This window comes from Lissotriton vulgaris, chromosome 2_1 (genome assembly GCF_964263255.1).
Source record: "Lissotriton vulgaris chromosome 2_1, aLisVul1.2, whole genome shotgun sequence".
Taxonomy (NCBI): Eukaryota; Metazoa; Chordata; class Amphibia; order Caudata; family Salamandridae; genus Lissotriton; species Lissotriton vulgaris.
Window position 1 is genome coordinate 3,845,982 of NC_141687.1, and position 13,636 is coordinate 3,859,617.

The window sequence follows — 13,636 nt, forward strand, 5'->3', positions numbered from 1 at the left end:
TTTCGGGTCTGATCACAACCTTGAAGGCCAACAATAGGTACCAGAGGTTTATAGAAATTAACATAAAATCGATCAGGGATTTAGACAAACCTTTACTAAAAGTAAAATTGGCCGGTTTATCTGGGTTTAATCGACCATTACATGCCCGCAATCCATACGATACAGTCAGTTCATAAATTTGCATAGCAGCCACTGAACATTTTACAAGTTTTGTATTATCCAAGGGGGGGATGTCAAGCGCTCTATCTTGTATTTCTAGTAATTTTTCGAGCCCCACTATGGGTTCGAACTGGCAGTTGAAGTCCCCACCTATGTATATTTTGGAATCCGGCTCTATGTTTACTAAGTAAGAACTGAGTTGTTCAATAACCAATGATGCCTTATTTCGTGGGGAGGGTCTATTATAAACATTTATCATATATACATCTCCCATATTTTTCGTGGTTATCTTAACACCTAGTAAGTCTTTAGAGGGGAAGTACAGTGGTGATACAACAACGTCCAGGGAGATACTTGTCCATATTATTAGACCCCCAGAGGGTCTACCTCTTAATGATGGAATTGCCCCCTTGAAGAACGTTTTGAAGCCAAGTCTATGTATAATATTGGTGGCCCATGTTTCCTGCATAAGTATGATGTCATGCTCCTCGATGAAGGAGCTCCAGTTTCTGTCGCACAGGTTCCTGGACAACCCTGCAATGTTCCATGACAAGATCTTTAGGTCACGCTTTGGCTTGCGGGGTTCATGACCAATGGGTTCTTGATCAATTAGGTGGCTTATAGCCGAGAGATGGCTCTCCTTGGGGACCTCCGGGATTGACAGTGTAACTGCCTGAGACCAATGAGCTTGATTGTGCAAGGGACGTGGAAGGGAGCCGTGGCCCCCAGTGCTGCCTTCAGCGATTGCGGCTTTCCCTGCCTGCAGATCCTTATGGAATTGGTGGGCAGGCAGACCTTTGGGTGCAACCTCTTTGTTTGTTTGTCAGTAACCCCACCATGACCAGTTCTTATCTGACCCTGCGATTAACGGTGGTATTCTTTCAAGTGGTGTCGGAGGGTCAAAAAAGGAATATTTGTTAGTCGTCATCCCATGTTGAAGTGGAACTCTGCTTGTCTGTTCCCCTTGCATCGGGTAGAAATAACTAAGGTCGCAGGTCCCAATTCCTCTATTGTTGCTGCATGGCTGTTGGCTATAGACAAGTTGGGCAACAGAGGGGTCTTTAAAGTTCACCAGGATACAATCTCCTTCAATGTCTTTTAATCTTGTTCCCACCCAACTAACTCTTCGGACGTGGATAACCTGGCAATTTACTGTGTAGGGCAGAGGTCTATTTTCTTTTAGCCAATATAAGGTCTTATTTTTTAGCTCGTCGTATGACTCCCTTTTATTTGGTTTTAGTTGTGGAACCCCAGTGAGAACTACCACATACGGTTGGCATCCTGGTGGAAGATGTGCATTGTAAGCCCTTTTGGGCTTATGCGGAACAGTGCTACAGTCAGATGTTTGGGCATTGATGTTATTGCAAGTGGCTGCAGCTTGCGTTCCCTTTATTGGATTAGCAGGTGCCTTGGTTTCCAGAGTGGTAGACTTTGATGTATGTTTAGTTTTACGTGGAGCCGGTTTTGGTGGGTCAGCCGGTTTCGGTCTATCACTGGTTATTGAGTTTTTCGGGGACTCCATACCTGGTCTTTCCTGCACAGTATTTGACCTACTCGAGGCCGCCTGCTTTTTTGAGTTCATTGCCCTGTCTTTCATAGCTGGACCAGGTTGATGTGCTGGTCTAGGTGACATTAGACTTTTTTCCGATCCCACATACTAGCTTAATGACAGCACAGACACACTGAGTAGGGTACTGTAACTGGCCTAGGACACGTGCGCCCAGCCCCTTTTATTGACAGGGTCACCTGACTTGTGACGCCTGGGACAGGTGGGTGTTAATGTTTGCCTAACAGGGTAAAACACTAGAATGTGTCCAGCTGGACACTATAGGTGTGTCAGACAGGTGCGCAGGAGAACCAGCTTGACTCCGAGGCTCCAGGACAGTGTGGCACACTAATCCCTGGCTGCAGGAGGGCACAAAGCTGCCTGATAATGGAGTAGGAGACCGGCGTGGCTGAGCCTTGCCTGCAGCAGTAGCCAAAATCGGCCTCGCAACATGCTGAGACACTGTACAAGACCCGGGACACAGGCAGTAGGACAAGAGGAACCCAGGACAAGATGAGCAATCCTTCAGGACAAGACTAGCAATCTGTCAGGACCAGACTAGCCATCTGTCAGGGCAAGATGAGCAATCCGTCAGGACAAAACGAGCAATCCATCAGGACAAGATGAGCAATCCGTCAGGACAAAACAAGCAATCCATCAGGAAAAGATGAGCAATCCGTCAGGACAAGACGAGCAATCCATCAGGACAAGACTAGCAATCTGTCAGGACAAGACTAGCAATCTGTCAGGGCAAGATAAGCAATCCGTCAGAACAAAACGAGCAATCCATCAGGACAAGATGAGCAATCCATCAAGACAAGACGAGCAATCCATCAGGACAAGACTAGCAATCTGTCAGGACAAGACTAGCAATCTGTCAGGGCAAGATGAGCAATCCGTCAGGATAAAACGAGCAATCCATCAGGACAAGATGAGAAATCCGTCAGGACAAGACGACCAATCCATCAGGACAAGACTAGCAATCTGTCAGGACAAGACTAGCAATCTGTCAGGACAAGATGATCAATCTGTCAGGACAAGACTAGCAATCTGTCAGGACAAGACTAGCAATCTGCCAGGACAAGATGAGCAATCCATCAGGACAAGACAAGCAATCCATCAGGACAAGACTAGCAATCTGCCAGGACAAGAAGAGCAATCTGTCAGGACAAGACAAGCAATACATCAGGACAAGATGAGCAATCCATCAGGACAAGAGGAGCAATCTATCAGACCGCCACTAATAGCGAGTCCTCACCATGTGACAGCAGATACAACGCCAAAAAGACGACAGGAGGGCACAAAAGGAGACCCTCCAAGTGGAGACGTCAACCAGCAAGACTCTGACCTGCCCCCAGCTAATTCTTAATCCCAGAAGCGCACAGGAGGCATAAGCATGTTACAACCAGAGACTAGACAGTGGAGGATACAACCAGGCACCCTGAAACCAGCAGAATGCCTGGATATGGCAGGTATGGTGGACCTGGGGAGGGGCCGGGGAAGAGGGGATCGGGGCATGACTGAGGAAGAGGGATGCTAAATACCTGGACTTCATTCTCTTCCACTTTTCAGCCATCAGGTGAACTGGGGGGCAAAATGGCCCCCGAGATATGGGCAGATGAGGCCGGTGCCCCCTGGTAAACAGAGGGTCAGTGAGCTGTGTTGGCCCACTAGACAAGTTGGGGCATCCAACCCCTTAACATTGTTAAGCTACAGTTAAGGGTGACAGACCCTCTGCAAATTGGAGAGTCGGGCAGTTTTAATCCCACAGTGCAGGGTTGCAGGGAAGGGGGAGTTGAGGGAAAATTTCACTTTCTTAAAGTTTTAGCAGCAGTTACATGGGACATAGTGACTCACAAGAGAACACACGCCGTGTGCATGGGGAGTGAACTCACACCAAGATGAGAGATCCAGTTCAGGAAAGGTATAGCTCATGAAACACTTCAGAATGAGGGTGCACAAACAAACTACACTTAAAATTATATCCTGGAATGTCAACAGCTTGGGGTCCAACATTAAGCATACATTGGTGTTAAAATAATTAAGACATCACAAATTCAATCTAGTCGTCCTGCAGGGAAACTCACCTGGACGGGCAAAATTGCTGGGCCTTGGACAGGTGGGGGTACACCCTAATGGTGCACGGGGGCAACTCGGGACGGCAGGGGGCACAGGAATCCTCCTTCGTCCACAACAGTATATACCTGGCAGAACCTGGAGAGACCCTCTAGATAGATTTGTACTCCAGACGGGTTAGGGATCTGTAGGTGCCCTACCAGGAATGCAGGGAGACATCTCCTGCTCCCTCGGTGTGGCACTTCTCGATCCACAGTTAGGTTCTTGAATATGGAAGGAGACAATGGCATGTTTCTGTTGGAAGACAGATGGCTGGAAAAAGGAGATACCAGGAGAGGAACCCCCTTTTAAACTTTTGCAGAGGCAGTGGAGTGGGCTGACCTATGGAGGACCTAGAACATGATGGAATGCCAATACACACACCTATCAGCATGACACTGCAGACTTTCAAGACTAGATTACTTATTTACCTTCAGGGAAGGAGTAGGGTGCTTCTGCAACACTTGATGTGAGGCATTTCTATCACTCTCCAGTGGCAACATTGTGCCTGGGACATGTGATGGACAATGTCCTACCACCCCGCATGGCAGTGTGGCACTTAATAGATAGGAAATTTGAGTTTCATCTAGTAGAGGGCACCGAACGGTACTTCCAACATAATGAGGGGTCCATGGAATCATACTGTACCCTCTGGGTGGCATACAAAGCGGTGATATGGGGACAATTCTATGCCATAATTGGGGTAAAGAGAAAGGGAGACAGGCTGCGACATCAGACACTATAGTTAAAGATAAAATCCATAGAAGCAGATATAATAAAGGAAGGAGAGCGGGACAGGATTTGTTAAATCATTTGCGCTCCCGGCAACAAGAGTTAAAAGACTTTGTAGAAAAGGCAGGTAGCAGTGCAGAGAAGGCTCTATAAAGCGGGGGACAAAGCTACAATACTCATTGCCTGGTTGGACAAGCGGGATAATGGCAGAGGCTTGGTGACAGAGATCCACAACCCTGAAGGCGGTGTATACAGATATAGCTGAGACATTTGCAGTCCACTACGAAGACACATATGCCTCTAAGTCTGGGGCAAATTGTGCAACACTCCTGGAAAGTATGACATTAATTGCCCTGTTCGGAGAGGACCGGGAGACTTAGAAGGCAAATTGACAATAGAGGAAATAGAAGGAGCACTCCTGGGGTTGCAACCGGGGAAAGCGCTAGGACGTAACAGCGTACCCCTTGAGCTGTTTAAGAGGGTGGCCCAGAAAAGTGTGCCCCGCCTCCTTAATATGTTGCTAGCTGCCAAGGACTCTGGGACCCTCCCAGAGGATTAGAGGACAGCCACAATAGTAGTAATCCCAAAAAAGGGGAGACCAGTGACAGACTGTGCCTCATGCTGTCAATCAATCAATCAATCAAAGACATTTATAGAGCGCACCCGTAGGGTCTCAAGGCGCTGGGGGTGGGGGTGGGCGGGTGCCGCTACTGCTCGAACAGCCAGGTCTTCAGCTTCTTCCTGAAGGAGAGGTGGTCTTGGGTCAGGCGCAGGTCGGTCGGGAGGGAGTTCCAGGTCTTGGCGGCCAGGTAGGAGAAGGACCTTCCTCCTGTAGTCGCTCTACGGAATGCGGGGGACGGCGGCGAGGGCGTGGTTGGCTGATCGGAGGTGGCGTTTGGGAGCGTAGAAGTTGATTCGGCTGTTGAGGTAGCTCGGGCCTTGGTCGTGTAGGGCTTTGTGTGCGTGGGTGAGGAGGCGGAAGGTGATTCTTTTGTTGACGGGGAGCCAGTGTAGGTCTCTCAGATGTCCGGAGATGTGGCTGTCCCATCTTTCTGCTTAGTATTGAATCTAGAGTGCTGGCTAAGGTCCTCGTAAACCGACTGTGGGGGGGGGGTCATACCATCAGTGATTTACCCGCATTAATCCAGGATTATGCTGAGATGGAGCCCCCGTCTTAAATATGCAGCGTCTATTTTTGGTACTCTACCTGATAGAGCAGCAGAGAATGGAGGATGCAGCCGTCCTCTCTCTAGATGCACAAATTGCATTCATTGCCGTTGAATGGGATGGCATCTTCGCGGTACTGCCCTGACTGGGATATGTCCCTAACTTCTGCTCCTTGGTCCAACAGCTAAACAATGCACCACTGGCCAGTGTGCAGATGAACAGCTTCACCTCCTGCATCTTCAAACTGGGCAGGGGCACACAACAAGGATACTCCTTGTCACCTATCATCTTTGCCCTGGCCCTAGAGCCCCTGGTAGATTGGGTCTGAGGAGACCCTCTAATTCAGGGAAATACTGTAGAAAAGGACTGTGAGGAATTGATATCCCTCTCGCTGATGACATCCTGCTCTACGTGACAAATCACTGTTTCTCAATACAGAGATTTCTTCACATATTTGATCTCTTCAGAAGCTACGTGGGATACCAAATTAACTGGGATAGGTCCCTGATTTCCCGCTCTCGATGGGTGAGATGACCCTGCCTTCGTCGGTGCCCACCCCCGGGGGAGAGGGAAGGTTTCAGATACCTGGGATCTACATAACCAGAAATGAAAAAGACTTTCTGGATCACAACTTGCTCCCCCAGATAGACTGCTTCCATGTGGAGGTGATTCACTGGCATACATTACCCCTTTCGTTAATGGGAAGGGCCGTCCTCTTCAAAATTATGACCCTCCCACGCATGCTCTACAAACTCCAAAACACACCTTACAAAATCAGCAGCATACAGAGGTCACTATTGTGGGACGGAGGCGCAGCACAAAATCTCCTTAACAAAATGACATTGCGGAGTCTTTGACGTTGACCAAGACGTCCCAGACCTCTATGCTTTCTATTGGGAGGCCCAGCTGGTAATGGTGATTGAATGATTAGTCTTTGGAGGGAAAGGCAAACCAGTATACAGGTGCGATCACTGGGCCATGGGGAAAAGAGGCTACCCAGCACTCCTCTACGGGAGGGAAAAGAAGGGATTGCTCCAGTTCCACACTCAGACAGTACTGCAGGCATGGAAAGCAACCAATCGAGGTCTGGGGCGGAATGAGAAACTAACTGTGGAAACCCAACTATGGGATAGCGCCAGCTTGGGAGAGGTGAGAAAGCTACCTGTACACACACTATGGCCTACAATAGGAATTGACAAATTGGGAGATGTTTGGAGAGCGGGCACACTGCTATCATTCAGAGAACTGCAAAACCGATAGAGCCCTGGATGGAAACCGTGGGCCCCTGGAAGATGACGAGTTGAGTAAGGCTCTGCAGTGTCCCAGAGAGATAGCCATAGGAGCACTATCCCGCCTGGTTCAGCGTTGGGTCCTACATAGGTCGCATCTCTCTAGGTCCAGAATATACGACATGGGCCATAGAGAATCAGCTGAATGCAACAGCACAGGCACATTTTACCACACACTCTGGACCTGCCAACTCATGAAACATTTCTGGAAAGGGGTGATAGAGTTGATGTAGAAAGTAACAGGTCTATCAGTCCCACTAGAGGCCAGGTGGCTGTTGCTTGGCATAACGGGTGGCCAGACACTCACACACCTGGTTAAACCCCGCTACAGGGGTGGCAAAGCGCAACCTGGCTTGACTCTGGGGATCCACGGTTCGGGACAAGGAGCAAGACCTTGACTGGTGCAAATTAGCTGAACGCCAAACATACTGGGCCCCAGGCTGCCCTGGCAAATTCGAAAAGAATTGGGGGCCATGGATGCAATGCAAAGGAGCTAATGTAGCAGGAGGAGGAGGGAGGTAGGGGGTGATGGGTCACTGAGGTGAACAGAACATGGGTCAGCAGCCCACCATACTATGCAATATGTTACTCACGGGGAGCGGGGAGTGGGTAACACATTGACAATCGTCGATGTCCAGGACCCCTGTGAGCGGCATACAATGTTGTCGCTAATCTACCCGTTAATGGTCTGTGGTTCTCAAATAACTGCTTAATAAAAAGGATGTTTAAAAAAAATAAAAATAATTCAAAGTACATCCTATGTACATCTGTAGTAGACAAGGGGGCATCTACCCCTCTTGTTGATGCCTCTGTATGTCTATAGTAGATAGGAGTGCACACAACCGCCCTCTGAGAGGGGAGTTAGGGAAAAATAATACAACGTACCTTCGGTGTATATCTATAGTACTACAGGGGAATGCAGGCTCAACCAGGAAACATTCGTTACAATGCTGTTATTACTCCGCAGGTAGGTAACAACACGGTTGTTACAACAACTATGTTGTTACCACGCGGGGCTTTACATCGCAAGTCATTTCTATCACTTGTGCTAGGTGGTGCGCAACACCAGGGAATGCGTCGGATTTTAAATCCAACACATTCCCTGCTGTTGCGCAAACCGGAGTAGGAATAGTAGTTTATATTATGCCTACGTCCAGCGCGCCATCTAGTGTGCAAGTCATATAACTGACTTGCGATGTAAAGCCACACGTGGTAACAACAACGACCGCACACCCTAGTAGAGGAGTGTCAGGGTAAATTAGTTCAACCTACCTTCTCTCTATGTCTATAGACAGGGGTGCACATAACCGCCCTCTGAGAGGGATGTTAGGGAAAAATAATTCAATGTACGTCCTGTGTATATCTGAAGTATCGAAATTGTGCATAGACCCACGTTCTCAGAGTAGAGCCAGGGTGAAATACTTCAGGGTACCTCCTGTGTATATCTATAGTACTACAAGGGAACACCAATCCACCTGAGTAGAAGAGCGTCTGAGTTAAATATTATAGCCTACTTCCTCTATATGTCCATTGTAGACAAGGGTGAACATAACCACGCTCTCAGAGCGGAGCCAGGGTAAAATAATTCACTATACCTCCAGGGTATAGCTACCTTGTGCAGGGGAACACAGAACTCTTGGCCTGGCCTCTGATCAGTCTCTGTGCCCAGCTTCCTGAAGATAGTGCATGGAAATGGATACTGTGTCACCTCTTCTGCAGCACAGTCAAGAGATGAATAGACGCGGCTGCTGCTCCATACCTGCAATTATTAATTACTTATCCAGGTACTCTGCTTGTACAAGTGAATGGTAGTACTATTGGTTACATCATAGATGACTACTTTAAGACTGACTTTACCTGCGATACAGGCCCCCTGCGTTGTTCACCCCATACACAGAACCTCTACTGCCAACCTCAATCATGTTGAGGTTTCCATCAACGGGTTGCCACTTGGTGCCACCACAAGCTTCTCGCTCAGTGCCAATCCGGTAGGAGATGCTGTTGGCGTCATCCACGCCCCAGCAGCCTTTAGGACCACAGCTGTAGTACTTCAATTTGCCTTCAATCTTGGTCCAGGGCAGCACTGTTTGGGACTTTGCAAACAATGTCTCATTGTGACTCAGGCAAAACACTTCATTTGTGAAACTGACACCGGCTAGAAACCCATCTCCACCGGCATCGATCTTCTTAAAGCGTTCTGAAAAGGAGTGAAGAAGAAAGTGTGTGAGTTCAAAGTGAAGGCTGTGGATGCTTCTCATGCAATCCTTCATTGAACATCTTCCCAAAGCAGAGAATAATTCACCATTGTGGTCAGGCAGACAGGATATCTTAATTCCAGGGAGGGTGGTTGAAAGTCCCCCCACCAGCCACATGTTGCATAGATTCCCATTGAATATCACAATTTCAAAGTCAAGAATATTGACCTGCACATATACCAACTCATAGCTAACACCACCAGCATATTGTCAAGATAGGCATATAAAGGGAAGTATAGGTTTACTATTCTTAACTTCATATTTACTTACTCTGAAGAGGTATTTGATGTTGTGGAGAAGATAGAAGTACAAGTCAGTCATTTGACAGGCACTATGTGAGTCAAACTCTTCATTTTATGAGAGCCACCATTGAATACAAGATATCTGGCTTCCAACTGCATATTTTTGTGGTTACTTTGCATCATCGTAAATCATATTGTAGAAAACGTTGGTACATCACAGTGCAACAACATTTCTGAAATGTTTAAAAATTGGGCATGCCCTTGCAGGGGAAACAGGAGCACTAACATGCTACAATGAGAGCCTTACTTGATTTAAATTAAGATGGAAGCCGCCTGTCATTCATTCCGGGCTCCCACGCCTGAGCACATACTCTCCCCACAAGCTCGGCAGAACACAGCTCAGTTGTCATGTATTAGAATATTCTCTGTTGTTCTTGACCTGTTTAAGGTGAACGTTCCTAACTTGGAAGTAAATTGCAAAATGTACCACATCCCTCGGCTTCAATTAAATTGTATTTTATTGATTCTAATGCTTTGGGAGGTGTTTTAAAACAAGGGAGGAGAAGTTGGCCTAACGGCTAGGGAGATCGACCTCAAATCTGGGGAAACTGGTCCGAGTCTCTGCAATGACGCTGAACATCCTGTGATTAAGGGCAAATCACTTAATATCCCTGTGCCTATCAAAAATGAATTTTTGTCCTCATTTAACGTAACCAGTGCTATGTAAAGTGCTCTGATACCCGATCTAGGTCAAGTTTGTGCTATATAAAACACTGCAAAAAACAAAAAAAAAGGGTGCACGTTGCCTCATTAAATTGAAGTTTACCAGTCTTCAATCTAACGTGGGCGAACTAAGGCAACATTTGGGCTGTCTTAATTTTGGGGAACAGTGTTTTGCTCTAACATTGAGGACAATATGTAAGTAAAGATGGAAAACAAAGTGAGGAAATCTTTCCAAGAGAGCAGAGTAGAAGCGGGGGGGCCCTGATCAGGGCTTAAATTCATTACGAGAAGCCTGTCCAGACAGCCGAGGGCATCTTTTGTTGCAGTACAAAGGCTGGCTGGGGCCAAAAAGGGCTGCAACCAAAGCCACTTGTCGCTGCTCTTTTCGTCACGGAGTCTTCTGCGTATCCAAGGGCAGGTGCCAAAAATGCACTTTCACATTGGCATCACCCGCCCTGGCACCCAGCCTCTCCACAACAAAAGAGCGACAGCTTCAGAACAAGGGGGCGTATTTCAACCCACGTGCACACACAACTGTAAAGTACCAGTTTGATCACGCTGTTTTTATACAAAGAAGATAATCCACTGTTGTGTAGTATCATTCCTCAGGCGAGTGTCGCTGAGGGAAGAAGCTGTTTTGGCCAGTGGACATGTTGGCACATCACTATGACAGTCTCAGTGACTGCCACTACTACAGGCAGGAAGGACATGTTTCCAACACTTTCACTACAACGTGCAGCTGGCCGATAAATCACACACTGTTGGAAGCAAAGTCAAGTCTTTTTTGTACTTTAATGAGCGCAGCGCCTTCTTCATGGACACCGCACTATGCAATGCAATAGGTGTTGCTTTTGGGATTGTAAATACCAATGGCTTTACATTTTTTATAAGGCATTGCCATTTACAATACCATTAGCTCCAAAATGTGCAGTTCCGAGACCTATTGCATTGTAAATGCTTGTTCCTTCTTTTGTAAATATACTTCCCCTGTGAGCGCATGAACCCTCAAGCGCCCCTTTTTCCTTTCAGCCGGTGCCCTGTGACCCCACTTGTTCTCTCCCCACCCAGCAGTGTTATCCTGCTTCACTCAGCCTTCCCCTTCCCTAGTTCTCACCTTTGTTTATCAGCTTCTGGCAGCTCCTGTGTACTGCACTCCGCAGCTAACCTCAAGAGCCTGGAGGCACCGCTGACCTGCATCTGAACTCTCTCTTCCTGATAATATCTGCATTTCTGAACTGGGTCATGTCTGGAGAAATTTAACCCTCTCCTTGCAAGTGTGCGGTGAGTCTGCCTTAGATCACTTTTTCTGTTCGTATTCCTTCACCTTAGGGCACAGATGTTATTATTTCTTCTCTATATATTTCAGCCTTTCTACAACAATAATTTTTAATGTTGTTAATATTTAGTTAATCATCTGTTTTCAACTCAAGTTAAATGAGAAGAGTGGTCTTAAAAGGCTGGCTGTTTCAAACCCTTCAGTAAATTCAGATCCTAAGGATGCTGACTCCTCTGTGAAAGAGGATGGCCTGGAAGTGCCTTCTAGGCAGGAGTCTGCCTGTGATCAACCAGTTATAGTGCTGGATCTAATTCAGTCCACTGTTTGGGCATTGATGCAGGACAGATTAAGGTACTCAATTGCCACCTCCTTTCAAAAGCTAATAAAATATTTACCCCCTTATCCAAGACAAGACTTTCAAGTGCCTCTGGGAGATGGGCCCCAATATGCAAAACAGCCAAATGCCTCTCCTAAAAAGCGAATGGCTGAGGCGTCTCAGTCCCAGGGGTCTTCTAAATCCTTGTCCTAGTCTCCCTGTGATTGTCCTCCCTCACAAATGAGAAAGGTCTTTCTCTGACCCCATACACACCACAGATAATCACTCAGATTCTGATAATTCTTACTCTGTCAATCCTGATTCAGATGATGACAATGCAGAGGATCTAATCCCGCCACAGGTTCCAGACACGGTTCCCGCACCGCCGTCTGAGGCCCTCCCGGCTCAGATGGCCTCTCGATATTTTCTTGACACAGATATCATTCCTCATCTTACATCATGCGATGGGACCCAGTCTGCTCTTAATGCTGCAGTCCTTGCTCACTGGATTCGAAAGTCCATGGGAAAATTGAATCACAATAAACTGCAAGCAGAGTGTCCCAGACCTCCTCTCCCTCATAAATTGGCATCTACCCTAGACATCGACTCAGCTATGGTTGCCTTCCTTTCTAAAAAAGGAAAACATCTCAAAAAAGGAACTGATAAAGTGTTTAGTCACTGCCACAATAAATGATTAGATAACCTGGGTCTTTTGACACAAATTTTAGAAATATCAGAAGATGCTCATAGGCACTCCTGTCAATATGCCTCTTATCAGAGGTTGGAGCCAACAGGCTATCTGTCTCTTGGGCAACGCCAATGCTGCTCTATCAGTGGAGAGGAGGAAACCTATCCTCATGAGAATAGATCCTGAGCTGGTGGACATGTCACAGAAGGAGCGTGGTTCTGAAGCTGAAGGTCATCTCTTTGGTGGTCACTTTGATAAGGACACATCTGCCGACGTACACACCTTCACCTCTGGACCAGGCACAACAAAATCTCAAGAAATTCTTTCACAGAGCTGTATGTGGAAGAGCTTGCTCCAATGACAATTCCCAACATAGCTCATGCAGACCATCCATTTATGCCCCCAGATGTGGGCACACACCTGGATTCAGTGAAAAAACATGATATGCTCCTCTCTAGCTGCAAAAAGGGACCAACTACAGAGGCTGTTAATTGTTGCAGGTTTTTTACCTGTATTTTTATTTATCACACAGGTGATTTTTAATGGGGTAGAGGAAGATCATATGCAAATACAGGTAGGTCATGTTGTTTTAAATCGTGTTTCTCCAAGAAAGCTGGGTGACAGACTTGATGTCTTTCTAAACAACTGGAGACAAATTACTTCAGACCAGTGGGTTATATAAAAATGTTAAATCATTTCAATCCAACTGGTCCCTCCTCATCTAATGAAGTTCTGTTCCCAAGATTCTGATCTAATAGCTCAAGAGGTTCTAGATTTGTTATTCAAGGGAGGAATAAATAAAGTCCCCTCACACTACCAGGGGTTCCTCAGCAATCTCTACCTAGTAAAGAAAGCAAACAAAGGGTTTCAACAAGTAATAAACCTCAGATCGCTGAACCGTTTTGTTTTGTACAGATATTTCAAGATGGAAGGGATATATTGCCGTAGAGGCTCCCTTCAGGGGAACAATTAGATGATCAAAATAGATCTCAAGGATGCTTCTCTATCTGTTCCCATTCATCATTTACATTCTCGTTGTCTACAATTTATTTGGTATGACAGCAAGTTCCAATTCCTCTCATTACCTTTCGGCCTGTCTTCAGCCCCCTACTGTTTCTCCAAACTCCT

General features: G+C 46.8%; 1 protein-coding gene across 1 annotated transcript in view; it reads right to left on the reverse strand.

Moving 5' to 3' along the window:
* Nucleotides 1-13,636, reverse strand: part of LOC147729445 (fish-egg lectin-like) — a 94,273-nt gene that overhangs the window by 11,863 nt on the left and 68,774 nt on the right. The window contains exon 3 of the mRNA XM_086959056.1: nt 8,866-9,205. Within this exon, the coding sequence (XP_086815182.1) occupies nt 8,866-9,205 (340 nt within the window). The remainder of the gene's footprint in view (nt 1-8,865; nt 9,206-13,636) is intronic.